The 26,720-nt window shown below is 46.5% G+C and overlaps 1 protein-coding gene across 1 annotated transcript in view; it reads left to right on the forward strand.

Moving 5' to 3' along the window:
* Nucleotides 1–23,790: 23,790 nt before the first annotated feature.
* The window catches only part of ADAMTS3 (ADAM metallopeptidase with thrombospondin type 1 motif 3), a 139,271-nt gene continuing 136,341 nt past the window's right edge, over nt 23,791–26,720 (forward strand). Inside the window, exons 1-2 of the mRNA XM_081924812.1 lie at nt 23,791–23,811; nt 24,661–24,743. Of these exons, the coding sequence (XP_081780938.1) occupies nt 24,675–24,743 (69 nt within the window). The 5' untranslated portion in view covers nt 23,791–23,811; nt 24,661–24,674. The remainder of the gene's footprint in view (nt 23,812–24,660; nt 24,744–26,720) is intronic.

Below are 26,720 nucleotides of genomic sequence, written 5' to 3' on the forward strand. Positions count from 1 at the left end.
GACAGGGTCTGGTAATGGTTAGAAGTATTTGAAAAACTCTTTTCTTTTTCTTTCTTTTTCTTTTTGCTGACTTCTCCATTCTTTGCCAGCTGTGAAATCCTAAAGTAGCTGAGGTTTCACCTTGTGAGGTTAGTCCTCCGTTTCCCATCCAGAATTCAGAAAGAGGAGCAGTTCCTTACAGGGCAAAGATCTGGACAGTGGCAAAGAGCTGACAGTCAGCAATATTATCAATGACAATTTTGCACTGCAGCATTAAAAGTTAAAGGTACCCCTGCCCATACGGGCCAGTCGTGACCAACTCTAGGGTTGCGCACTCATCTCGCTCAAGAGGCCGGGATCCGGCGCTGTCCGAAGACACTTCCGGGTCACATGGCCAGCATGACGAAGCTGCAACTGGAGAGCCAGCACCAGTGCCGCACACGGAAATGCCATTTACCTTCCCACTATAAAGCGGTACCTATTTATCTACTTGCACTTAGGGGTGCTTTCAAACTGCTAGGTGGGCAGGAGCTGGGACCGAACGACGGGAGCTCACCCCGCCATGGGGATTTGAACCGCCGACCTTACCACCAGCAAGTCCTAGGCACTGAGGTTTGACCCACAGTGCCACCCGCGTCCCTTCTACTGCAACATTACATTCCTGTAAAACCGGTGCTCTCATAAGAATGCATGGAACATAGTAACATATGGTTAGGAATGGTCTATCTCAGGCTGCAGTCCTACTCAGAAGGAAGCCCAGTTGAATTCAAGGAGGTTTACTCCCAGGTCAGTGAAGCTAGGACTGCAGCCTTTGTCTATTCCATTTCCACTCCTCCCCTTTCTACATTAATCAGAAGAGGGAAATCCCATTTAAATCCATATGTATTAAATATGTATTTCAACATGTTTTCTCCCAAATGATTCACTGCTAAAAGGGATGCAGGTAGCACTGTGGTCTAAACCACTGAGCCTCTTGGGCTTGCTGATCAGAAGGTTGGCGGTTGAAAACCAGACAACAAGGTGAGCTCCCGTTGCTTGGTCCCTGCTCCTGCCTACCTAGCAGTTCGAAAGCACACCAGTGCAAGTAGATAAATAGGTACCACTGTGGCAGGAAGGTAAATGGCATTTCTGTGTGCTCTGGTTTCTGTCACGGTATTCCCATTGCACCAGAAGTGGTTTAGCCATGCTGGCCACATGACTCAGAAAGCTGTCTGTGGACAAGCGCCAGCTTCCTCAGCCTGACAGCGAGATGAGCGCTACAATCCCAGTGTTGCCTTTGACTGGACTTAACCATCCAGGGGCCCTTTACCTTTACTGCTAAACCTGTTTTCTCTCAATATATACTTTGACTCCCCCTGCAAGTGAAGACAGGCCCTGACAGAATGGGCAGACAAGACCAATTGTGGAACCAATGGTCTAGAAGGCAATTTCTGCATGAGCTGTAGGGGAAGTGAGGGGCAGATGGGGCCCATCAACCTGGGAAGGTAGCCCATCTAGGAGAAGGAAAGCTCTGATCCTAAACCTCTGCTGCCTTGAAAGATATTTCTAGGAGAAGAAATGGCTAAGGCGTAAACCCTGCACAAATGCAAAGTGAGGTCCCTAAGGTGGTTGGATGGCACCTTTTATGCCTCCTCCTGGAAACTCCTGCAGCCCATCTGATGCCCAATGTAATGCTCTGCTTTCCTTTGGACCACATCAGTGAAGCCGAGAGAGGGTGTTGTTTTCTGAGTAGCCCAGGACCTCCATCCACCCTGCCCAGGCTTGTGCCCCAAGGAGGTCACTTCAGTGCTGCTAACACAGCCGTTTGACTCCACCCCTGGAGGCACACTCCATTGTCTCTTGAGACACATGGATGCCAACTGACAACTCATGGGTTCTTTGATGCTTATCAGGAGCTCCTCAACAAGGAGGTCATTAATAGTGGAAGAGCTTCCTTGAAAGACAACTTGCCCATCACTTCCTCTGCCATGCACAGCCATGGTTGTGTGGTGGATATGCTCTAATTCATGTTCTCTGTTCAGGAGAGGCCCCAATGCCAGGACCTTCCATAAGCTGAGGTCTTAAATATACTGCACAATTTTGCATAGACCATCCTTCCTGCATAGACAAATTGTGGGGAAATGGAAGGTTTGCAAAGCACCCTGTGATCATTGGATGAAGAATGATATTGAAATATAATAAATAAAATAATAAAATAAAGAGTTGATAGTATCATGGGCACAATCTCAATGGCCTAGAAGCATTCCTTCTTACCAAGAGGAAGGGAAAGTTTTGTGAGAGATGGGATCATACCATTGGCTATACCCAGCATGAGAACCCTTAAGATCCTTAAGATATCAATGACTTCCCTTCTTCTCTTTCCATGGTTCATTTTACATATCATAAATCCCTGCGTAAAGGTAAAAGTAAAGGTAAAGGGACCCCTCACCATTAGGTGCAGTCGTGGCCAACTCTGGGGTTGCGGCACTCATCTCACTTTATTGGCCAAAGGAGCCGGCGTACAGCTTCCAGGTCATGTGGCCAGCATGACTAAGCCACTTCTGGCGAACCAGAGCAGTTCACGGAAATGCCATTTACCTTTCCGAGTTGTGCATATTCTGTCCACTTGGGTTGCCATTCTTCTTCGGTTGGGACCTCTCTCGTTTTCCATTTTGGGGCTACAAAAGCACGGGCCACTGTAGTAGCTGCTTCTCCATGCAGTGCATAGTTAAGCTTTGGAACTCCCTTTCACAGGAAGAAGTGATGCCCACCAGCTGTAGATGGCTTTAGAGAGGATAGGAGAAAATAATGGAGGAGAGGGCAAATGATGGCTGCTAGCCATGGTGGTTGCACCTCGAGGCCCCAAGACCCACCCCAAAATAATTACCCACGGACACTTATTTTGGTTTAAGTTTTTGGGCAAATTTTGGCCACAACTTTATTGAAATACAATCACATGAGCGGTATTGGCTTAGGCATTGACTCCCCACTATGACTGACTCCACCTCTCAGGGTGATCGTCCAATGGGGTACACCAAACGAGGAAGCTAGGTTGATGAGAACCAACCTAAGCTCATCCCGTGGTTCCTGTGGTCCTGGCATGACCCTAGCCTCTCAAGAGGACTTCGGACGAGATCCAGGACCCCCAGATTCCTTTAACAGAATACCCAGTTCCTGGAGGGGCAGGTGATGGCGGCACCTCCCCTCCCCACAATCCAACTGAGCCAATGCCTAACCGCCACCTTACAAGTTGTGGCGATTTCCTAAGGGGTAGGCGAAAGCCAAATGGCTAATGCCAATCTGCCAAATGGAAAAAAATTCCTACCCAGCCCCTGTTCCAAAACAGGTGACCCAAACCAAAGCAAGGCCAAGCGACTCTACCTAAACTAGGGAGGGTGGGCGGGTGTTCAGCAGTGCGAAGCAAGCGCCCCTGCTTGCATCATGCTGCCGTTTTTAAAGCCCCTGGGATCACGCCAACTACTGGCTATTGGCTAAAACCACCTGGCGTGATCCCAGGGGAATGGCCAGGACTTCCTGCTCCCCCCCACTCATTTTAACCCTGTCAGATGAGTTCTTGGGTCCCTCACGCAACCAGGACCCTCTGTTATGAGGAGCCCATATGTGCTCTGAAGGCAGCAATGCCAGTTGCTGGAAACCACAGGAAAGGAGAGAGCTCTTGTGCTTGGGTTGTGCTTGAAGGTTTCCCACAGGCTTCTGCTTGGCCACTGTGGCAACAGGGTGCTGGACCTCATGGGTCATTCACCTGATCCACTGTCCTAAAGCCCCCCCTTTTCCTTTCCTCCCCCCTGTCTGTCCCCATTCCCATTCTGGGTTGACCCGGATTACGCAACACCTTTTGAAGATCATGGTGCCCTTCAAAGACATTGGCCTTTGGGCGACCTTTCCGAAGATCAAGAGGACACCTCCAGAATAGGAAGCAAACAAAAAGCCCTTCCCTAGAAAATGTGGACCTGTCCGAGCGGTGGCACATTGCAGAATAGCTATTGGAGGCAGACCCTCCGCTTGTGCCAGAAGTCAAATACCCTCCATGCGGAATGCCCAGCATGTGGACTGAAGCCACGGAGGAGTCCCATGCCAGGCGACTGAATAAATAAATAAATAAAAGCGCCCCTCTGCCCTGTTACGCCAGCAGGGAATGGCATTACATAAAGGAGTAGCATTCTCCAATGTTTAAGCAATCGCATAACTAAGTCAGGTGCTGGAGTCTGCGATGAACGCTGGACAGCTCTTGCTGTAGCGCAGCAATGCCAGACAGAGCAAGAATTGGGTCTCCTAGTTACTCCCTTGTCTGAGTTACTCCCTTGTCTGATTCTTACCAGGATCTGCAATAATAATAATAACAGCAACAACTGTATCATTCTGCAATAATACTGGCACTGTTGTGTTTCCACAGTGCAGTTTAGAATAGCCCTATGTCCTGCTTTACAGCGGACAGCTTTCTTCGAAGACCTGTTAAGCAGGCAAAAAAGTCGCCTTATACTGAACCAGAGTTTTAATGCGTTTAGCTCAGTTTTCCCAAGAGTGGCTGGCAGTATATTTCCGGGGTTAACATAAGAAGAGCCTGCTGGACCAGTGAGGAGACCAGGGGAGAATTAGCTGTGGGAACCCAGAGTGGGTAATCTTGATAAAAAGGGGAGGGGGAGGGAAGGAAGGGGAATAAAAGATCAGGCTAAGTTCAAATTGAAAGGCAGGCGGAATAGCTCTGTCTTACAGGCCCTGCGGAAGGAAGTTAAATCTGTTCTGCACTTCCTGCATGTTACCTGTTGCTGCATGACCAGTGACTGTCACATGCTTGAGCTGCAGCTATAGCAGTGACTATGGAATTTACATTACAGTCGTACCTCAGAAGTCGAACGCCTTGCTAGTCAAACGTTTTGGCTCTTGAACGCTGCAAACCCAGAAGTGAGTGTTCTGGTTTGCGAAAGTTCTTTGGAACCGAACGTCTGATGTGGGTTCCATGGCTTCTGATTGGCTGCAGGAACATCAGAAGCCGTGCCTTGGTTTCCAAATGTTTTGGAAGTCTAACTGACCTCCAGAACGGATTCTGTTCGACTTCCGAGGTACGACTGTAGTTGCGGAAGATAATGCAATCCTAAATTTTCACACACCACACTCAGTCTTGCCCAGAAGTTGCAGAAGTTAGACTTATGAACAAAAAATAGTCTCCTGGATCACGTCAGTGGCCCATCAAGATGCCTGCAAGACCTCAAGACCAAGAGCTCAAGACCTCAGACCAAGAGCTCTCTCCCTTCCTGCAATTTCCAGCAGCTGGTATCTGACTATAGTGACAGAACAGAGCAAGACTTCTTTCTCATGGGAAGTGAAGCGTGTGCAATAGCTTGCATCCACCAGCCATCAATGGTCCCTTAAGCAATCGTTTCCTGCTTCTAAAGGCCTATTGCTAGTTATGTGGTGTAGTGGTTTGAGTGCCAGACTGGCACCCTGGGGACCAGGGTTCAAATCTACACTCTGCCACGAAGCTCACCAAATGACCTTTGGTCCAGTCACTGCCCCTCAGCCTAACCTACCTCTCAGGGTTGCTGTGGGGATTAAATAAGGAGGGGGAGAACCACGTGTGCCACCTTGAGCTTCTTGGAGAAAAGGTGGGACAGAAATGGAATAAAGAATTGCAAAAATTAAAAACGCTGTTGCTTCTGCAACTGCAATACCCTGCTGTTTCCAGCAGGGGGCTCTTTCCATGGACAGGGGAGGTTTAGACTTGCCATCACATCGTTCAGCCTGGAATATTACATTTTCTTCAAACCACGTGCTTTTCTGAAATGTGGAAAGCCACATGGAGGGAGACGGGAAGGTGTTTTTTTTTAATTGGAAAAAAAAATCAAACATCTGTTGGTTCAGAAAGCGACTGCTGAGCTTTGCATTAGCATCCAAGAAAGGAAACACCTGTCCACGTTTTATGAAGGTCTTGATGCCCACTCAGTGCACAGCGCAGATGATTCAAGCCAGGGCATGCAAGGACATGGGCAATTAGCAATGGGGCTTGGCCCCGGCTCCTGGCTCCTGACTGCTCCTCCATGATTAGCAGTGTGTGTGCAGGATTGGCCCATGCCAGAAACTGCATCATATGTTCACAATGCAGGTTCTGTGTCCATTCTTCTGATTCATCCCTCACCCTTTATGTGCAACACCTCTCTGCCCAAACACAGACCCTCCAAGTGCCCCTATTATCCAGGGATGGTCCTGGAGTTACAGAAGCTGTCCTGGTTTCTGATTCGATCCCGGAACATTCTGCTTTTCCTTAGGATCAATGCCAGATTTACGTATAAGCTAAACAATCTATAGCTTAGGGCCCCACTCTCTTGGGCACCCCCAAAAAAATTTAAAGGAAAAACAACTGGATGTACATTTCCAAAATAAAAAACAAATAAAATAAAACCTACATACATACAGCAACAGTGTTTTGTGTTGTGTAAGCTCCTATTTGTTGTCTGCAAATGGCTTTAGATACCTAGTACAGTGGTACCTCGGGTTAAGAACTTAATTCGTTCTGGAGGTCTGTTCTTAATCTGAAACTGTTCTTAACCTGAAGCACCACTTTAGCTAATGGGGTCTCCTGCCTCTGCCACGCCGCCGGAGCACAATTTCTGTTCTCATCCTGAAGCAAAGTTCTTACCCCAAGGTAATATTTCTGGGTTAGCGGCGTCTGTAACCTGAAGCGTCTGTAACCTGAAGCGTCTGTAACCCAAAGTACCACTGTAGGTCCATTGATTACCATATAAAAACAGCAACAATTTGTTGTTGACAAAGGACAGCTGGACATATAAAGGGCCCCATTACCTTCAGTAAATTAGGGCCTCATCAAACCCAAATCTGGCCCTGCTTTGGATGTCCCTATTTTCATAGGAGGAATGTTGGAGGGTATGGAGTTATGTGACCCCATAAGTCACTATACCATCTTTAGAAGGCATCTGAAGGCAGTCCTGTATAGGAGAGGGTTTTGTTTTAAAAAATAATAATGTTTCATTATGTTTTTATACATGTTGGAAGCCACCCAGAGTGGCTGGGGGAACCCAGTCAGATGGGTGGGATATTGATGATGATGATGGAATAGGACATCCCTATTTTCATTGGCGAAATGTTGGAAGGTATGTGAATGTGCTTCTAGTGGCCAACTTTGATCTTCATAATGTGTGAAAAGGGCCCAGATAGCAGTGCCGTGGTTTTTTCCCTTCTTCTTTTTTAAGCCCAGCTGATTTAAATCAGGAATAGTAAGGTGGCACAACAGTCTCAATGCAATCCGTCTAATATCCGAAGTGTCAGTATTGGCAGATTCGTCAGCCCTGGTGCCTCTTTGATGAGGTGTGAAAGCAGCTAAAGAAAGCAGGTTCCCATCCCAGCTTCTCTCGCTGAAATACTGCTGGGAATAATCCCAGCGTCTGGTTTTGAGTCATGCTGAACTCACAGGCGCGCGCAAGCACACATACATTTGAACGGAAGGGAAGGGTCTTCAGAAATATATGATGGAATCATTCTGGGTGGTCCTTGGTTCACAACTCGCACACCCCTCTCCAAAAGCCCCTTCAGTTTCCAGCCTCTGTTTGCTATTTTGCCTTCAATAAAATACTAATTATCCACCTCAAGCAAAGCCTCAGCCCTGAAAGAAAGGAAGGGGGCGGGAGGAGAGGAGAAACTTCTGGCAATATTTTCAGGGTATAAAAAACAGAGACCTCAGACCTTGCTCACAAGCCAACTTTTCACTGCTGTCTAATAAAATGAAATAAGAGTGAAAAGTTCAAATATTAGACTTTCCTGTGGAGCTGGTTTCATTGGGGTGGGTGGGATGTGAGGGCCAATGTAAACAGTGTCCGAGTGGCGAATTCATGTCTCTGTCTCGTCTGTGGCGAACGCATGTGAGGGCATCTGCTTAGAGGAATAAAACCTCCTTTGCAAAAGACAGAAGGGATAATATAGGCACAACTCTCCTGTATATAGATCATTGGGTCTGGTGACGTAAAGGTGAGATAATCTCTCTTTCTCTCTCCCTCCTCCATCTCCCTTGATGTTGTGGTTGCAGAGCACATTGAAAACCTTTAAGTTAAGGTTACCAGAGAAACCCAGGGAAAAGTCCCCAGATTTACAAATCAGTCCCCTGACAAAATCTATCTGTTTAGTAAGAAGTTGAAAAGTGTCCCTGGATTCATTGAAAAAAATCTGGTAACCTTACTTTAAGTCCTTTTTGGCCAAAAAGTAGGGGGTGGGGGAGATTGGATCATGACTTTTGAAATATTTTCTGGTTTTGTTTTAAATTGCAAAACCCTCCAGTCTTGGGATTTATTTATTTCCCCTTCCAACTTTCCTAGGGAGAATTGGTTCCTAGAGTCACTCTAGAGAAGACACATGGGAAGAACACAGCAAAGGAGTTGTCCTGTATCATCTAAAGTGAAGCATTTTGTTGTTGTTGTTTAGTTGCTTAGTCATTTAGTTGTGTCCAACTCTTCGTGACCCCATGGACCAGAGCACGCCAAGCATTCCTGTCTTCCACTGCCTCCCGCAGTTTGGTCAAACTCATGCTGGTGGCTTCAAGAACACTGTCCAACCATCTCATCCTCTGTCATCCCCTTCTCCTTGTGCCCTCCATCTTTCCCAACACCAGAGTATTTTCCAGGAAGTCTTCTCTTCTCATGAGGTGGCCAAAGTATTGGAGCCTCAGCTTCAGGATTTGTCCTTCCAGTGAGCACTCAGGGCTGATTTCTTTAAGAATGGATAGATTTGATCTTCTTAATAATAATGATGATGATGACATACCTTGCAAGAATCATTTGCCCAATGTGGGATTCAAACCCACAACCCTGAGATTAATAGTCTTAGAGCATGGCGCTGATAACAGCAAGGTTTCAGATTCAATCCCTGTATGGGACAGCTGCATATTCCTGCATTGCAGGGGGTTGGACCCTCATGGTCCCTTCCAACTTGATGATTCTGTGACCTATGCTGTACTGACTGAGCTATCGCCAATGTCTTTACAGGAAGCTTGATGCCACAGGGCTGCTGAAATCAGACAGTACTGGGGGAGATTTTGTGCAAAGCAAGCTCCTGGCGTATGGAGAAATCCTGGCCAGCTTGGAAATGCTGTCTTCTTTTCTTGTTTCCTTGCATTTCTCTGAGATTTGTACGTGACACTGTGGAAAGAGCACTGTTTTGGTCTCCCCAAGCACTATGTAATCTACTCAAGCCACCTCTAGCGTGTGTGCTTACCAGTCAATGGAAAGGTTTGAGTCACACTGAAATTGCCTAGAGGAGGCTTAGGCATTCAGACCAATATCTCTGTGGTATTGGAGATTCTCTGTCTCCCCTGCCTGCTCAAGGATAGCATTCCATGCTGTCTCAGCATGCTCCCTGGATTAGCACACACATTGAATTTCTACTTTAGGCTCTGCTGAAACAGCAAAATAATAGGAATGAAAGCTACAATGGAAGTACTTAACATCTGAGCTGGGGAGATATCAGTGGTGCAGCAATAAAGCCGCTAGCCCACTTGCAAAGCTAAGCAGGGGCCAGTATGGGTTCTAATTTGGTGGTTGAGATTCCTGCATTGCAGGGGGTTAGATTAGATGACCCCTAGGAACCCCTTCCAGCTCTCTGATTCTATGATCTTAAAGAGACCACCAGCAAAGCTTTGCAAAGATGCTTTTGGAAGTCTCATTTGCTTCCCTGGGCATGTACTGGATGTGTACTGGTTGGGGAGCCCAAAACCAAATGTTGCAGCGAGCTCCTGTATATGGTTGCCTTATGTCTGGAATTTCCCAGATGTACCCGGGATACTGTGTCCGGATTTCCACTTTTAGAAATATGGCAACCCTACTCCTGTATGATCACTGGGAGCTGCAACAAAATGTTGCAGGACAGAATGCTCTTGCTCAGAGTTCTAGTCTGCCAGTCATGCTATCATCCATGATACATCATTGCAGTCAGCTTCCTCTATTTCAACCCCTTTCCCAGTAGACACTCAAATATGAATTTCCTGTTCACCAAGCGTATTGAGAACTGAAATTTGTTTCTTCACCCCCCCCCCTTTTTTGCCTTTGGCTCACTTTGAGTAGCACACCCATCTCACATAAAGGCTAATAATGTAATCCACCAACATCCACCCAAAACATTATAAAGTATTTGTAGCTGCATAATGATCTTGATATATACTGTTGCATAATAGTTTTTTGAGGGGAGGGGTTTGAATAGGTCATGGGTTGACAAACTAAGGCCCGGGGGCCAGATCTGGCCCAATCGCCTTCTAAATCCAGCCTGCAGACAGTCCGGGAATCAGCGTGTTTTTACATGAGTAGAATGTGTCCTTTTATTTAAAATGCATCTCTGGGTTATTTGCAGGGCATAGGAATCCATTCATTATTTATTTTCCAAAATATAGTCCGGCCCCCCACAAGATCTGAGGGACAGTGGACCGGCCCCCTGCTGAAAAGGTTTGCTGACCCCTGGAATAGGTCAACAGAAATTGTACAAAATGAATTCCGCTTGCTAGATACCGATTGCTGCAGAACTTGCAAAACTCAGCAGATAAAGGCAAAACTAATTTCGTCAATAAATATTGTGCTTTCTTGGAATCGATCTGGATTATCTTGGAGGAAAGGCAAACAGTCCTTTATGACGTATTTCAGCTTCGATTAACCCGGAAGGTCCAATTCGAGCCTGGAGAAGGAATCATTCTCAGCCTGAAAACTTCATTCCATGAGAGGTGCATTTCAGAGGTCACATGCTGTGTTGTGAGTTGGGGACCTAGGCAAAAGTGGGCAGACCAGTTTGACATGCCATCCAGACTAAAACACACAAGTTTTGACACATACACACACATCTTCACCTTCCGTCCGGGAAAGTAAGAGGCATTGACATACTCCAGCCAGGCAAAAGCTCTCAAGGAGGGCACAGAGTAAGGGGTGTGGTTCAGGCACACGGGCGTTGTCTCATGGGGACCAGACAGAGAGCCACATTCGGCCTCAAAGTTCTGCACTCCTGTGTTAAAGCAGGTGTTTTGCTATATTTGAACTTTGCTCGCGGTCTTTAAGGTTTATTGAGATGAGGTCCATGGAGCTAAGGCTTGCAATGCTGGATTCGTGTTGCTTTCCCCTGCAGACGAATGCCCTTCTTGTCCAGGTATGTCAGCTTGCACGATGACGACCACGATGCGATATAGCTATTTGCTCATAAACGTCTGCGAGTATTTAGAGAGCCCGGAGAACAGGATGCCATGCATCTCTGGTCAACGGACAGGGGAATTTTTACGAGAGCAACCCAAAAAAGGGTAACATGGCTTGATGGGCACAGCCTCATTTATGGAAGAAAGTTGCAAAGAGCTATGCAAAGTCAAAGTCATGCCAAAGGCTGGATGAAAGAGCAGCCTGCCAACATATTTGTCCTTGCTTTCGAAGCTATCCATGGCCTTGTCCCCATCCTAGGTTTTTGCCCTTCTTTCTTCCCTGTAACCTGTGCTGTTTCACATATATTGTTGCACCCCAATCTCTGAGCGGTGAGAGACTCCAGGGGTCCCAGTGATCACCCATGGTTAGAATAATAGAATATGGAATTGTAGAGTCGGAAGGGACCCTGAGGATCATCTAGTCCAACCCCCTGCAATGCAGGAATATGCAGCTTTCCAGTACAGGAATCTATCCTGCAACCTTGGCATTATCAGAACTACGCTCTAACCAGCCAAGCTATCCAGGTTCCTTGGAATGAAGGTCAGCAGAGACTGCAGTGTCTTTAGGATATATGGTTTTATTTACGCATACATTGGTACCTTGGCTCTCAAACTTTTAAAATATATTCTTAATTGAATTTATAATTTTTTTATTGAATGTTTACACATAACAATTCATCTTCATTATATTTCCCCCCATTTTTCCTCCAAATATCTATCTATCTATCTATCTATCTATCTATCTATCTATCTATCTACTATTATTTTAACAACAATAAATTTGTGTATGTTTATTCAAAACCTGCCAAGGAGTCCAGTTCATTTTGTGTGTTTTTTAAAGTAATTTGTAAAAGGTTCCCATTCCTCTTTGAAGTCACAGTTGTCCTTGTCATGCAATTTGTACAACAATTTTGCCACTTCTGCATAATCCATCAATTTTCCTTGCCACTCATCTTGGCTCTCGAACTTAATCCATTGCAGGAATCCGTTCCACTCCTGTGACTGTTCAAAAACCAAGGCACGGCTTCCAATTGGCTGCAGGAGCTTCCTGCACTCAAGCAAAAGCTGCGTTGGACGTTCGGCTTCTGAAAAACGTTCACAAACCAGAACACCTACTTCCGGGTTTGCGGCATTTGGGAGCCAATTTGTTCAACAACTAAGCCGTTCGGCAACCAAGGTTCCACTGTATATACAACCTGAGCATCTTGTGCATTAACACTCCAGTGCATTTTGGTTCCCCATTATGATTCCAACACAGTCTCAAGTCACAGCTTTGGGTCGAGCACCGAGCAAGACATGCCTCTATCTCTCCAGCTTCCAGCATCAGCCAAAAACGACACACATATAGCCTACCTTAGCTGATTATTCTCCATCCTAGGATGATGTGACATGCAGATGAGTGAAATGAGAAAAGGCCCACCTATTTATCTCCATGGCAACAGAGCCCACTCTTTGGACATGTAAATGGTGGTGCTTCACTGGTCTGTTCTAACCATTCTGGTTCATCCTGTACTAGGACAACACGGTTCTTCAGCCATATTATTTCTGACCTACCTTTCGAGGCCTACCAAGATGGTCCAAGTGAGTTACCTACAGAACTCCAAAGTGGCTGAGAAATCTTAATCCACAATATGCTACTTGGAATTGATTAAACTGTGAGCCTTCCAACACATTTTATTAACTATAGATATTCATTGGGAGAGATTGCAGAAAGGGAAAACCATAGTGTGTGTGTGTGGGGGGGGAGAGGGCATAGCTGAATAGATGTAGCTTATACTGTAACATTTTGTTACAAATCTCGCTTTTAATAAATGTGGGTATTAGGAACGATGTGCACCAGATTTGGCTGAGCTCCAAACCAAACTGAGCCAATTCAAGGACATCTGGGTGTTGATTTGAGTTGGGCTGAGACAGCCCCAGATCTCCATGGGGTAGGTGGACCAGAGTGATCCTGAGCTGCCAGAGGGTGGGGCATCAGGCAGGAAAACCCACAAAAAGGCCTAGACCCACCTGACAGCTGGCTGTAGCTTCCTGAGAGAACAGGTGTGTGAGTGCTTTCAGTTATGGACAATTCTTTCCAACCTGATGTCCTTCCACTCCAGCACCACCTGACTCTCCTTCCTGTGGATACCCAGCTCCTGTAGGATTGTCACCTCTGTGCCACAGCTGTTGAGCAGGGACATCGATCCTATGACATGTGGGGTGCTCCTTTGTGAAGCAGTGCTCCACAGGATCCAAGTCCCTGAGCAACAGCTGTTGCGCAGAAGCACCAATCTTGCAGGGCGCAGGCTTCTCATTCGCATGTGCACCTTCTCTGCACAGAAGCTGTTTGCAAAACAGCACCCTGCAGAATCGAACCCCCCTCCCCAATTTCCTTCCCTTGTGCCCCTCCTGACCATATAATTAATTAGGGTTTTGTGATCTCTTTTTTAAACCTAATTAAACATTAGCTCCACCCCTGAACTAATTCAGGGCATTCTTGTCTTGGCCAAAGGTGGGTTTCCAGGGCAGATTGGTGTGTGTGTGTGTGTGTGCGCAACATTTATTATTACTCCCCCAGTTGCAACGTCAAACATGGCATGAGAAATGCATGTTCTGAGTCTTTAAATGCACTGCTCTAATCTTTTGTCAGGAAGGCTATTATTTCGACAGGAACTTGGGTCTCTGTTCTGCATGTGTGCGGTGTATTTATTTGTTTAGCAGCTGTTCTGAATTAAGAGAGGGGATAGGTGTATTGATTTTGGGAAGTGGACAGGTGTTCTTACTTCTCTCTTGAACGAAATGCGGGCCACAGGCAAGCAACGATAATTCACTAAACCTTGATCCCTTCCTAAATCTGGAGCTGAACAATTTCCCTTGGAATGAATGGGCATTTTTTCCGCACGATTCTGAGCAAGCCGTCAGAATGGTGAGATTGCTCAAGAAGTACCCTAACTGCTGATACAATTGCTATAGCCAGCTTCTTTAATCAAAGATGAATGCGGTGGGTTTTTCTTTCTTCTTTTAGCATTAAACTGTACAGCATCCAACAGAGCCATCTCTGAATTTGTTGGCATCCCTCTGTCTCGAGAGACAATAGAGTGCATCTCCAAGGGTGAAGTCAAACCACTGAGTTAACAGGATCTAAGTGACTTCCAAAGGGTGCAAGCCTGGGCAGTGTGTATGGAGGTCCTGGGCTACCCAGATGATAACACCCCCACCTCTCAGCCTTGCTGATGTGGTCAAAGGAAAGCAGAGGAATGTGTTTGGTACTAGCTTGCCTGCAGGAGATGCCAGAATAAGATTTACATTATGCCAGGCTACTGGCTTAGGGAGTCTGCTCTGCATTTGTGTAGGGTTTGCTCCTTAGCCTTTTCTTCTCCTGAAGATGTCCTGCAAGGGAGGAGAAGTTTAGACCAAGCGTTTTCCTTCTAGATGGGCTACCTTCCTGGGTGCAATGAATTTCACCTGCCTATCATTTTCTTCTATGCCACATGCAAAAACGACCTTCTTGACTGTTGGTCTCGTCTGATCAATCTGCTTTGCATGCACAGGAAGTCCCTAACTCACTGAGGGTTTGAAACCCATCAGCTACCCTCACCTGGTTTAGGTGGCCAGTTGAAGCTATTTCCTGAGGTATGGCTGCTGTCACATGCCAACAGCATCTAGGAGCCACAGGTGAGAGTTGAGTGCAGGGTGGGGATGAAAAATGGACGCACTACCCCAGAAGGAGCATGTTGTGTCCACCACCAAAGGTGGTCCACCACCTTCCCAGCCACTCTGGGCGGCTTCCACCACATATAAAAACATAATAAAAAAGTAAATCTTAAAAAGCTTCCCTTTACAGGGCTGCCTTCAGATGTTTCCTAAATGTTATATACAGTGGTACCTTGGGTTAAGTACTTAATTGGTTCCGGAGGTCCGTTCGTAACCTGAAACTGTTCTTAACCTGAAGCACCACTTTAGCTAATGGGGCCTCCTGCTACCGCTGCGGTGCTACTGCACAATTTCTGTTCTCATCCTGAAGCAAAGTTCTTAACCTGAGGTACCATTTCTGGGTTAGCGGAGTCTGTAACTTGAAGCGTATGTAACCTGAGGTACCACTGTAATTACTCATCTCTTTAACATCTGATGGGAGAGCATTCCACAGGGTGGGTGCCACTACTGAGAAGGCCCTCTGCCTGGTTCCCTGTAGCTTTACTTCTCACAGTGTGGAAACTGCCAGAAGGACCTTGGCACTGGATCTCAGTGTCCGGGCTGAATGGTGGGGGTGGAGACACATCTTCATCAATTTGCAACATTTTCCTCTCTCTTAAGAACAAAACCTCAAATGCAAGAGTGGCATAGTGCTTAGAGTGTCAGACTAGGACCTGGGAGACCTGGGTTCAAATCCCCACTCAGTTAATGAAGTTCACCTATTGACCTTGAGCCAGTCACTGCCTCTCAGCCTAATCTACCTCACAGGGTTGTTGTGCATTGTTGTTGTGCATTGTTCCTCTGTGAGAACAGGAAGCTAGACTACACGGGCCATTGGCCTGATGCAGCAGACTTCTTATATTCTTATTTTCTCATTATGCTTGCTTGTAGGGGTGAATAAATCTGTCAGTTTTGCTTGTTCTCACTTTCTCATTTTCCCAGCCCTATGGGCCTGTTAGTCCCATTTCCATATCAGTTTCCATTAAAAAAAAAATCCCCATGAAAATTTTAGCTCGTATTTCCCCTAAAATGTACATTTTTGTTTTAGGTTTTGATGCACATTTTTGCAGCAATTGTGCAAATGGTTTGTGTGTGTGTGTGTGTGTGTTATGTTTACATATACATCTACACACACACACACACACACTTGTCCTCAATGCGTGCATTACATAGAAACATAGATTTGCAGAATTGGTAGGGTCCCTAAGGCTAATCTTTTCCAACCCTTTGCAATGCAGGAATCACTGCGAAAGATTCCTTGATAGACGTCCGTCCAACCTCTGTTTAAAAACCTCCAATGAATGAGCATTCACCCCTTTCCGAGGTAGTCTGTTCCACCGTTCAACAGCTCTTGCCGTCAGAACGTTCTTTAGTGCACATTTTTGGGTGGGAGAACAGCACCCCAAAATTCGGAGAAGTGTCGATCTGGAATGAGAGCTGTGTTTTGCTCATGCATTGTTTCGCATCGAGTGGCCCTTCTTGCGAGTGCGCTTATCCTAGCCATTAAGTGCTTGCATAAATATTTGCTGGATGCGAGCCCACAATGCATAATGTATTCGGTGCAAAAATAGCTCTCCCTAGTATGCTTACCTCTCCCCTGGTCAAACATATGTACATCATCTCATAACAGAAGACTTTTAAGCAGCCTGCACATTTCAGCTGTCTCTTTTTAAAACGCCCTTTGATCCATTAGCAGTTTACGGGAATAGCACTATCTCCTGGGCTTCTGCTCTGACTCTGCGTTAAAAATGCTTACAAAATTGGAGGATCTTGGCAAGCGGAGGCGGGTTATTTTTACACATACGCCACAACCTTTCATAATGAAATCAAGGAAATGGGCGGGGAGAGGGAGAGAGAGAGGTGCAAGTTCACTTGTGTGAGTAGGCCTTTTCGGATGAAATCCCAACAGGAATTACACATTCCAGGGCAACCACACGGAAGGTAGCGTTCTATCCCACTTCTTCTGAAAAAGGCATTTCCTACTGTACAGCGGGCCAAATTGGCTGCTTACTGTTGATTCTGAACCAGCATTTTTCCACCCATTCCTATTGTACTTTTTAATTGCTCGGGGAAGGGTTTTTTGGCTCTTTCGCCTTCATTCTCTGTTTGGTTGGCTGCCTAGATACATGGAGAGGCTGGCTGGGCTGCTGTGTAGTAAAAGAGCCATAGAAAATGCAGGTAGGATTGTGGCTGAAAAACAAATATGAGATTATGGGCATATCTGCACCACAGATTTGGGGTCTGATCTTTGTTCTCTCTCCTTGGGGGACTGTAGTTCTGTTAAGAGATGCTTGGCGTTCCTAGAATGGCAAATCTGGGCATTTGCACCAAATGTCATTTCCCAAGATTCTTTGGTAGGTGTCTGGCATTGCGGATATGACTCAGAGGACCAGTTTGCAAGGGCGATGGGGGGGGGGGGGCAAACGTCGTTCGTGTGACACCAGGACACTGGGAGGAGCCAGGAGCAGAGCAGAACATGGCGGTCATATGGCTTCAATGGCTTCTCCTCCACACTTTTGGGACACTGGGGCCCTCAGCCCTGACCCCCCAAATATTGAGGGGGACAAAAAGTGCTTGGCCCACAGGAGCTGGTGTACCGATATAATAATAATAATAATAATAATAATAATAATAATAATAATAATATACCTTGCCCATCTGACTGGTCTTCCCCAGCCACTCTGGGCGGCTTCCAACAAAATATTAAAATACAGTAATGCATCAAACATTAAAAGATTCCCTAAACAGGGCTGCCTTCAGATGTCTTCTAAAAGTCTGGTAGTTGTTGTTCTCTTTGACAACAGGGTGGGTGCCACTACCGAGAAGTCCCTCTGCCTGGTTCCCTGTAACTTGGCTTCTCGCAGTGAGGGAATTGCCAGAAGGCCCTCAGCGCCGGACCTCAGTGTCCGGGCAGAACGAAGGGGGTGGAGATGCTCCTTCAGATATGGCCAAGGCCATTTAGGGCTTTAAAGGTCAGCACCAACACTTTGAATTGTGCTCGGAAACGTACTGGGAGCCAATGTAGGTCTTTCAAGACCAGTGTTATGTGGTCTTGGTGGCTGCTGCCAGTCACCAGTCACCATATTACTGTATGGCACGCCGTGAATAAATAAGTCAGCGTCTTGATGAGAAGATTTTCATGTTTCTTCGCAACTGGGCTAACTCATTGAAATGACAAATCACAGAGCCAGGATCTCTGTGCTTTGCTGAGGTGCACATGAGAAACTAGAACTTTTCAGAATTCCAAAGTGGGGCACACACAGCAAGTATGTCCCATGAAAACTTTTAGCAACTGCATTAATATTCTGGGCATTTATTTTAACAGCATATTTTTAAGGTCACCAATGTCATAGAAATCTGAACGATTTCATAACTACTGTAGCTAGCTGCACTTCAGCTCATTTGCTCTACATTGACTTTTGCATAGCTGGAGTGAAATAAGTATTTTACAGTCTTCTCCCTCTCCTGACTGCATTCTATGTTGGACTCAGAACTTCACTTTCATGGGTCTTGCTGTTAAATCTCTGCCATAAATTCTACTCTCCGGCACTCTGAAATAATAAAGCCACCGAATTTCTCCCATTTCATGCTCTTGTGGAATTGAGGGCGTCTTTTAAAGCAATTAACTTTGGCTCGTGTAATACAATATTCTCCACGGTTTCTAAAGTATGGAAAAGATGTTGTTTCATTAAGAATGTCCATCCTAGAAGGAGATTATTTGTGATCATGAACTGTAAATGCATGCCCCCTTCCCCACCCCACCCCAAAAACCTGGGGTCTGGAATTGAGCTGCTGCATGTATGCATGTGTGTGTGAAAATGTGTGTTCAGTTAAACTTTTTCCTGCATGCTGTATTTTCTGTGCAAAATGCCCAGAAACTGCTTTCCTCAAATAGAGTTCGGAGCATGTTTGCAAAGATAATTATTTGAAGCCCATATGTGGGCCAATCCATACCTTAGCTTAATGTGGATTGTGAACCCCTCATGCCTCATTTAATTAGAATAATAGAATTGTAGAGTTGGAAGGGACCCCGAGGGTCATCTGGTCCAACCCTCTGCAATGCAGGAATCTCAGCAATTCTTCCTTGTCCATGTGACATTCTCCAACTCCTAGGCACAGTTAATGGAGCCTTAATTTTGGGTAGTGCAGGCAGTTCTCCTGCATAGGGCACCAAGTCAAGGGGGTGCAAAACTACAGTGGTGCCTTGCAGGATGAAAATAATTCGTTCCGCGAGTCTTTTCGTCTTGCGATGTTTTTCGTTTTGCGAAGCACGTTCCGTCGCAACTGCGCCTCTTCAAGTGGCTTTAGGAAAAAAGCGAACAAACTCGCAAGATGTTTTCATCTTGCGAAGCAAGCCCATAGGGAAATTCGTCTTGCGAAGCGACGGAAAAACCGAAAAACCCTTTCGTCTTGCGTGTTTTTCGTTTTGCGAGGCATTCGTCTTGCGGAGCACCACTGTATGATGTAGCACACTTGAAAGCATGCACAGAATGGAAGGCAAGAGGAGGGGGAGGGCACCAGATTTGGTCCTTGCTCAGGGCACTGTATGACCAAAGTCCATCCCTGACCTTAATAGATTCCAATAGGCTTAAAGGTAAAGGGTAAAGGGACCCCTGACCAATAGGTCCAGTCGTGGATGACTCTGGGGTTGCAGCGCTCATCTCGCTTTACTGGCCGAGGGAGCTGGCGTACAGCTTAGTCATGTGGCCAGCATGACTAAGCTGCTTCTGGCGAACCAGAGCAGCACGTGGAAATGCCGTTTACCTTCCTGCCGGATCGGTACCTATTTATCTACTTGCACTTTGACATGCTTTTGAACTGCTAGGTTGGCAGGAGCAGGGACTGAGCGACGGGAGCTCACCCCATCACAGGGATTCGAACCGCTGACCTTCTGATCAGCAAGCCCTAGACTCTGTGGATTAACCCACAGCGCAACCCGCGTCCCTCCAATAGGCTGAAGCATGCCTAATTTGGCACATTATCAGACCATGTCACCTATAAAAGTGACTTTAGGATCAGTTTGCTGGCATGTAAAATGGGCATACGAATGGCTTCCCTCAGAGGCTTGTTGCAAAGATGTATGATGCACAGATTGTATAATGCCCTTGACAAAACAGAAAGTGCTATAGAAATGAGTTGTGGTGGTGATGCTTGGGATATTTGGTTGGTCTGAAATTTTATGACCGGCTCTGGGATTCCTGTTGCAATGAAGAGCTGGTAATAAATATTTAAAATAAGAAAAACAGTTAGATAGCATGCAGACCTGTCTGTGCACACACACACAAAATATAGGTTGTATTCTGAAATGTTTATATCTGCCCTGGGGCTGAAGGGCTGTAGCTCGGTGATAAAAAACATGCAGGATGTGTCAAAAGTCCCAGGTATTTCCAGATAGGAAAGACTCCTCCTAACTAAAAACCTGAAGATCTGCTACCAGCCAATGTTTATAATATTGGACTGGATGATCTGATGAGGGTATATGCTAGCTTCCTATTTTTCTGAGATATGCTTCTTCTTCCTCCAATCTGAGGACTGTTAAACAAAGGGAAAATGCCTTCTGCGTGAATTCTGCCGTGTTCAGACTTGCATTCCTGGAGACCTGCAACCCTCCTCCCCAATCAGAGGCTGATTCAAGTGTGTGAAAAGGGAACTTTGACTGCCCAATATTCCACCCAGCCTTGGTTCATTCTGTGCTGGAGTGCCCACTGCAGTTATAAACCAGCATGAAGCAAACTTTGCCCAGAGTTTCACAGAAAAGGGTGTACAAAGAAGACTCGAGATGAAGAATTGTGAAGGGGGAAAAGGTTATATTTATTAAATATAGCAGCCTAAAGGATCTGCAAACCAAAGTAAAACTAGTTAAACCATAATATTCTCTGGGCAGGAAAGCTCCCTAAAACAGCAGGAACCTTGTTACTCTCTACTTCTTGGCTCCACAGAAAAGGATTAGGAGGAATCCTTTCTCCTTGCTCCAATTATTGTTTTTATTATTAATCATTTATACCCCACCCATCTGATGGTTTCCCCAGCCACTATGGGCGGCTCCCAACAGAATACTAAAAACACGATAAAAGATCAAACATTAACAACTTCCCTAAACAGGGCTGCTTTCAGATGTCTTCTAAAAGTCAGATAGTTGTTTATTTCCTTTACATCTAATGGGACAGTGTTCCACAGGGTGGGCGCCACCACCAAGAAGGCCCTCTGCCTGGTTCCCTGTAACCTCACTTCTCACAATGAGGGAACTGCCAGAAGGCCCTCGGCACTGGACCTAAGTGTCCGGGCTGAACGATGGGGGTGGAGATGCTCCTTCGGGTATACTGGGCCGAGGCCGTTTAGGGCTTTAAAGATCAGCACCAACACTTTGAATTGTGCTTGGAAACGTACTGGGAGCCAATGTAGGTTTTTCAAGACCGGTGTTATGTGGTCTCAGCAGCCGCTCCCAGTCACTAGTCTAGCTGCAGCATTCTGGATTATTGTAGTTTCCAGGTCACCTTCAAAGGTAGCCCCACATACAGCACATTGCAGTAGTCCAAGTGGGAAATTACTAGAACATGCACCACTCTGGCGAGACAGTCCGCGGGTAGGTAGGGTCTCAGCCTGTGTAGCAGATGGAGCTGGTAGACACCTGCCCTGACACAGAATTGACCTGTGGCTCCATGGACAGCTGTGAGTCCAAAATGACTCCCGGGCTGCGCACCTGGTCCTTCAGGGGCACACTTACCCGATTCAGGACCAGGGAGTCCTCCACACCCACCCGCCCCCTATCCCCCAGAAACAGTACTTATGTCTTGTTTAGTACTTACGTCAATCTGTTAGCCGCCATCCATCCTCCAACCTCGTGTATGTAAGTTGGCAAGTGAACAGTGGCCCCACCAGCTCATCATTCAACCCAGTGTTCATGCCATGCATAATGGGAACCCCAGTGATCCCAGTGCCCTTTACTCAGTTCTTTCCTCTGTCTATTGACTTGCTATTCCTTCCCAGACTAATAGCTAATGAAACCCAACGAAACCCAATGCCACTGTAGCCACAAATGTCCTGACAATTCAAAATACATGAAAAAGAGGAGTTCCAAGGCCACTTAGGGGCTCCCCCCAAAAAAAATTCTACTCACCTCTCAAATGGGCAGCTAGTCAAGGCCCATGCAGCATAGAGAGGGGAGAAGGACTCAGAAGATTGGGGGTTGCTTAAAAACCTGCTCCCCTCTTCTTCAAAAATTGGTCCACACTGAGAGGTGGACCAGTCACAGCTCCTCCCCAGGATGATACCACCTGAGTCTTCTTTCCCAAGGGAAACAGTGGGTGGCAATTTCATGCCCACTCAAGAGCGGGAGCTGCATTTTTAGAGGCCTGTCAAATGCCATGTGTCTGTGGAAGCCTCTTAAATGTTTTGAGACCCATTTGCAAGCTGCAGCGCTCTCCGAGACTTATCAAAGAGCGAAGCCAAAACCAGAAATGCCCCCTTTTCTATTAATGTGCATTTCCGTCATTCATAAGTTATTCTGATTCAGCTCCAAATCCAACCACACCAGCTATCCAGAAGAAAACACTTCCATCTGATGCCTCTCATACTGTCTTGTGCCGGGATGCAAGTCCATTCTGCTGTATTGCCATTTCTCTGCCCCACCAACCTTTACCTTTCTCTCACTATCTGGTCTCCAGGGAAACTGATAAGGTTAGGGCAGAGAGAGTGAATATTGGAGTGAATGGGGACTCTGCAGCATTTGGGACTTTTTAGCTTAGAGAAAGGTGAGAGGTGACTGACATCACTTATAAAATGTTACATGGCGTAGAGGAAGTGGGTAAAGTTTTCCTTCCTCTCTCATACCACTGAAATTCAATGAAGCTGAATGTCGGGAGATTTGGGACAGATATCTCCACTGGCAGAGACAACAATGCTTCTGAATACTAATTGCTGGAAACCACGGAGGACGGGCAAGAATGGTTTCGTGTTCCGATCTTGCTAGCAGTTTCCCAGAGGCATCTGGTTGGCCACTGTGAGAACAGGATACTGAACTAGGTGGGCCAGTGGCCTGATCCAGCGGGCTCTCCTTATGGTCTTATTTGCAGGAAATGTGACCTGGTGAAAATAACCCCACCACCATTCTGTACAAGAGAGCAGAGGTTAACATCTGTGTCTGCAAGTCTGTGCAAGTCTGCATTTGCTAATGTCTACAAGTCCAGTTGATAATGATGATGATGATGATGATGATGATGATGATGATGATGATGATAATACTTTATTTATACCCCGCCCATCTGGCCGAGTTTCCCCAGCCACTCTGGGTGGCTCCCAATCAAGTGTTAAAAACAATACAGCATTAAATATTGAAAACTTCCCTAAACAGGGCTGCCTTCAGATGTCTTTTAAAGATAAGGTAGCTGCTTATTTCCTTCACATCTGAAGGGAGGGCAGGCGCCACTACGGAGAAGGCCCTCTGCATGGTTCCCTGTAACCTCACTTCCTGCAGGGGGGGAACCACCAGAAGGCCCTCAGAGCTGGACCTCAGTGTCTGGGCTGAATGATGGGGGTGGAGACTCTCCTTCAGGTATACTGGACCAAGGCCGTTTAGGGCTTTAAAGGTCAGCACCAACACTTTGAATTGTGCTCGGAAACATACTGGGAGTCAATGATGGAATCACAGGAGGGAAGAGGGCTCTTGCACTCAGGTTCTGCTTGAGGGTTTCTCGCAGGCATCTGGGAGGCCACTGTGAGAACAGGATGCTGGACTAGAAGGGACACTGGCCTGATCCAGCAACCTAAAAACCTTGTGTGAAGAAACACAAGCAACTGACATACTGCAAGCACTGATCTATCCACCTCTAAACTAACTGGCAGAGATTCTCTAAGGTTTCAGACCCAGGTTTCACCCTCAGCGTTGAACCGTCAGCTTTTGCAGATAGCAGAAGCTCAATCACTGCTATCTCCAGGCACAGCTGCCGGAGAATGCCCCCTGGCTGAAACCCGGAGGGCAGCTGCCAGTCAAGGTAAGCAATGCTGAGCGAGGTGCTCCAGAGGTGAAACTTGGTATAAAGAGTCTCCCTCCATCTGCACGGGTCTCCTCGACTCCCGCGTCGTGCGCTCTGAGGCACCGGCCGGCCCGCGCTCTTCCCGCCAGCTTGCGCCCGGCGCAGCTCAGCTGTGCGCCCCTGCTCCGAAGCCCCGGTGCCTGCGCTCACGTCGGAGCGCAGCCAAAGGCGCTTCCCGCCTCGCCAGAGCGTCGAAGGGACTCCTGGATGTCTCTGGCTGGAGAGGTGGAGCGTGGCCAAGAGGGGCGGACTCCCGAGCGGTGGCTTTATTAGCGCGCCCAGCAGGTTACAATGAGAGGAGCTGGCGAAAGAGGAGGCTGTGCGCTCTCGCCGCCTAGGAAGAGACCCCTCGCAGCGGGAGAGGGGAAGGAAGGAAGGGGATCTTCAAAGAGGGCTGGTCCGTGCCTTCAGGCAGGAGTCGCCCACCCTTCTCCCCCGCCTCCTCCGCCCTCCTTGTCTTTCTCCGCCCCTCGCCACGGCTCTGCCTCTCCTCCTCCTGCGCGGCGAAGGAGCTGCTTTGCAAGAGAGCGCAGGCTGCCAGCCGGGACGGGAGCGCGCGCGCTGCGGGCTGTGCAAAGCGCCAAAGAGGACCATCAGGGAATTCTCCCTCCGGCTCCTTGAAATAAATACATTAAAATTGCCCGGTTTTTTTTTCCATTCAGAAGTGCAGTTTTTCATTCCGCACCCTACCCCACCCCGCAACATTTTACTTACATTTATTTATTTTATTTTATTTTTTAAAAGTGCATATATAGGCTGTCCTATATCCATCATCCAGCATCCATCCTTTTTTTTTTTCCATTCGAGAAACTCACTTCGGGATGATTCTCCTGTCATTGTGCTTCACAGCAGCGGCTCTGGTGCAGTTGAAGATTTCAGCTGACGAACAAGTAAGTCCATGAATATCCCGAGAAGCCTGCGGAACAACGCACATCCCTTCCATCACCACCTCCATCTACTACTAATTACTATCATTTATTTATTACTTGATTGATTGAAGGTGATGGTGGGAAGCCTTTCTTGTTCCTTTCCAAACTCCGTTCTTCCTGGTGGCTTTTTATAAACCCACTTTCTTCAGCCACCTTCCCCCACCCCACCCCCCTTTAAAAAAAGAAAAGAAAAAGAAAAACGTTTTGATTGTGTGATGATATCCCTGGCTCCTGCATGGAATTACTGCTTGGCAAAGCAGCCCAGAATTGCCTTAAGGTTCTAATTTGTAGCGTAATAGAAGAACTTTGTTTGTTTCCAACTTTCTCTTCTGCTAACACGGCTTTCTCTCTCTTTTCTTTTCCGTGTGTGTGAGTGTGTGTGTGTGTAACGGATTGGCTTGTGAGTATTAAATTGCAAGATTCTTAGCAGCTCTTCCTCAACAGCCCAAGGTGAAGAGGCTGCTGTGCAGATTAACTGCTGTCCTCTAGCCTGGGGAATGGAGTCAGCGGTTGATGATGGGGATGTTCTTATTCGTCTCTCTGGAGCGAGCGTGTGCGTGTGAAAGCGTTCATTCCGTGTGCAATTCCGCAGGTGGGGGGGCTTCTCTTACAGGAGCCCCTCCGTGGTTCCCGTTCTCTTCACTGTGGCTTGCGCAAGAGACCACCCCACCATTGAATACTTTTCCTCTGTTAGGGAGTTATGATGCCTTTGGGATCCGTCAAGTAGAGACCAAGGCTGAAGATCTTTTAGCGTGGCAGCACCTGTCCTTCGGAACTCCCTGCCTATTGACAGCAGGCAGAACCCCTCTCTGTACTCTTTTCAGCTCCTGTTTAAAACGCTTTTGCTTAGACAAACACGTGGAAGCTGAGATTAAAACGCAAGCCTTTTTAGTCTATTGTTGGTTTTAATTATATTTCTGGATGTTTTAATACCTGTTTTTAACACTCTTTCACTGGCAATTTTCTAACTGCTTAGAGGTTTTTTTGTTTTCCTTTTTGCAATCAAGTGGCATATACAGTTCATTCAAATAAATAAATAGCAGATTACCAAAGGTCTGGGACCCAATTTAGGCAGGGATCCTAAGCTCACATACCTGAGAGTCATCCCCATTGAATTCAATAGGACTTATGTCTGAGCAGTCATGGTTTGGCGTGCAATGTTAGTTGCGCTTAGAGTAGCCCAACTGAAATCCATGAGACTGTAAGGCATTGCTTATCTTTTTTTCTAATGTTCACACACTAGGTTGGATCTCGATGTGCAGTACTCTTACTCTGGGTAGACCCACTGAAGCCAATGGAACTTCAGTACTCATGACACAGTGGAGATGCACTCCAGTGTTTGCACAAATAATAAAATAATTGATTCCTCGCCCCAGTTTAACAAAACTTGGAGACATTGCCATGGAAGAATGAGGAAATCCCAATGAAATAACAGTGGCAAGAAAAACTGATGAGTAATGCAGAGTTGGCTAAACTGACATATAAATTGCGGAATAAGGACAACTGTGGCTTTAAGAAAGAATGGGAGCTTTTCCCCCCAAATTATTTAAAAAGACAACAAAATGAACTGGACTCCTTGGCAGGTTCTGAATAAACATGCACAAATTTATTGGCTGATAACATGTTAGATAGATAATGTAAGTATATCTAAAATTTTATAACATGCAGAGAATAATACGTGCTGAGAAATCAGAGAGAGGAGCGGAGGGATGTCTTTGGGGGGATGGAAGGGGGGGAATAATGTGTGTGATTATATGGTATGATAATTTTGAGATTGCTAATAAAAATAATTTTAAAAACAAACAAACGGAGACATTGCCCATGGACAGAGATATACAGACCTGAGCAAACAGGTCATCCCACCTGCCTCAAGGCTGGCATAGGATTTGTTTTCCCCGTGAGGGAAATGGTCCAAAAGAGTCATCATTTCTTGGGAGA

The sequence above is a fragment of the Podarcis melisellensis genome, assembly GCF_964234715.1.
Source record: "Podarcis melisellensis genome assembly, chromosome: 9".
NCBI lineage: Eukaryota > Metazoa > Chordata > Lepidosauria > Squamata > Lacertidae > Podarcis > Podarcis melisellensis.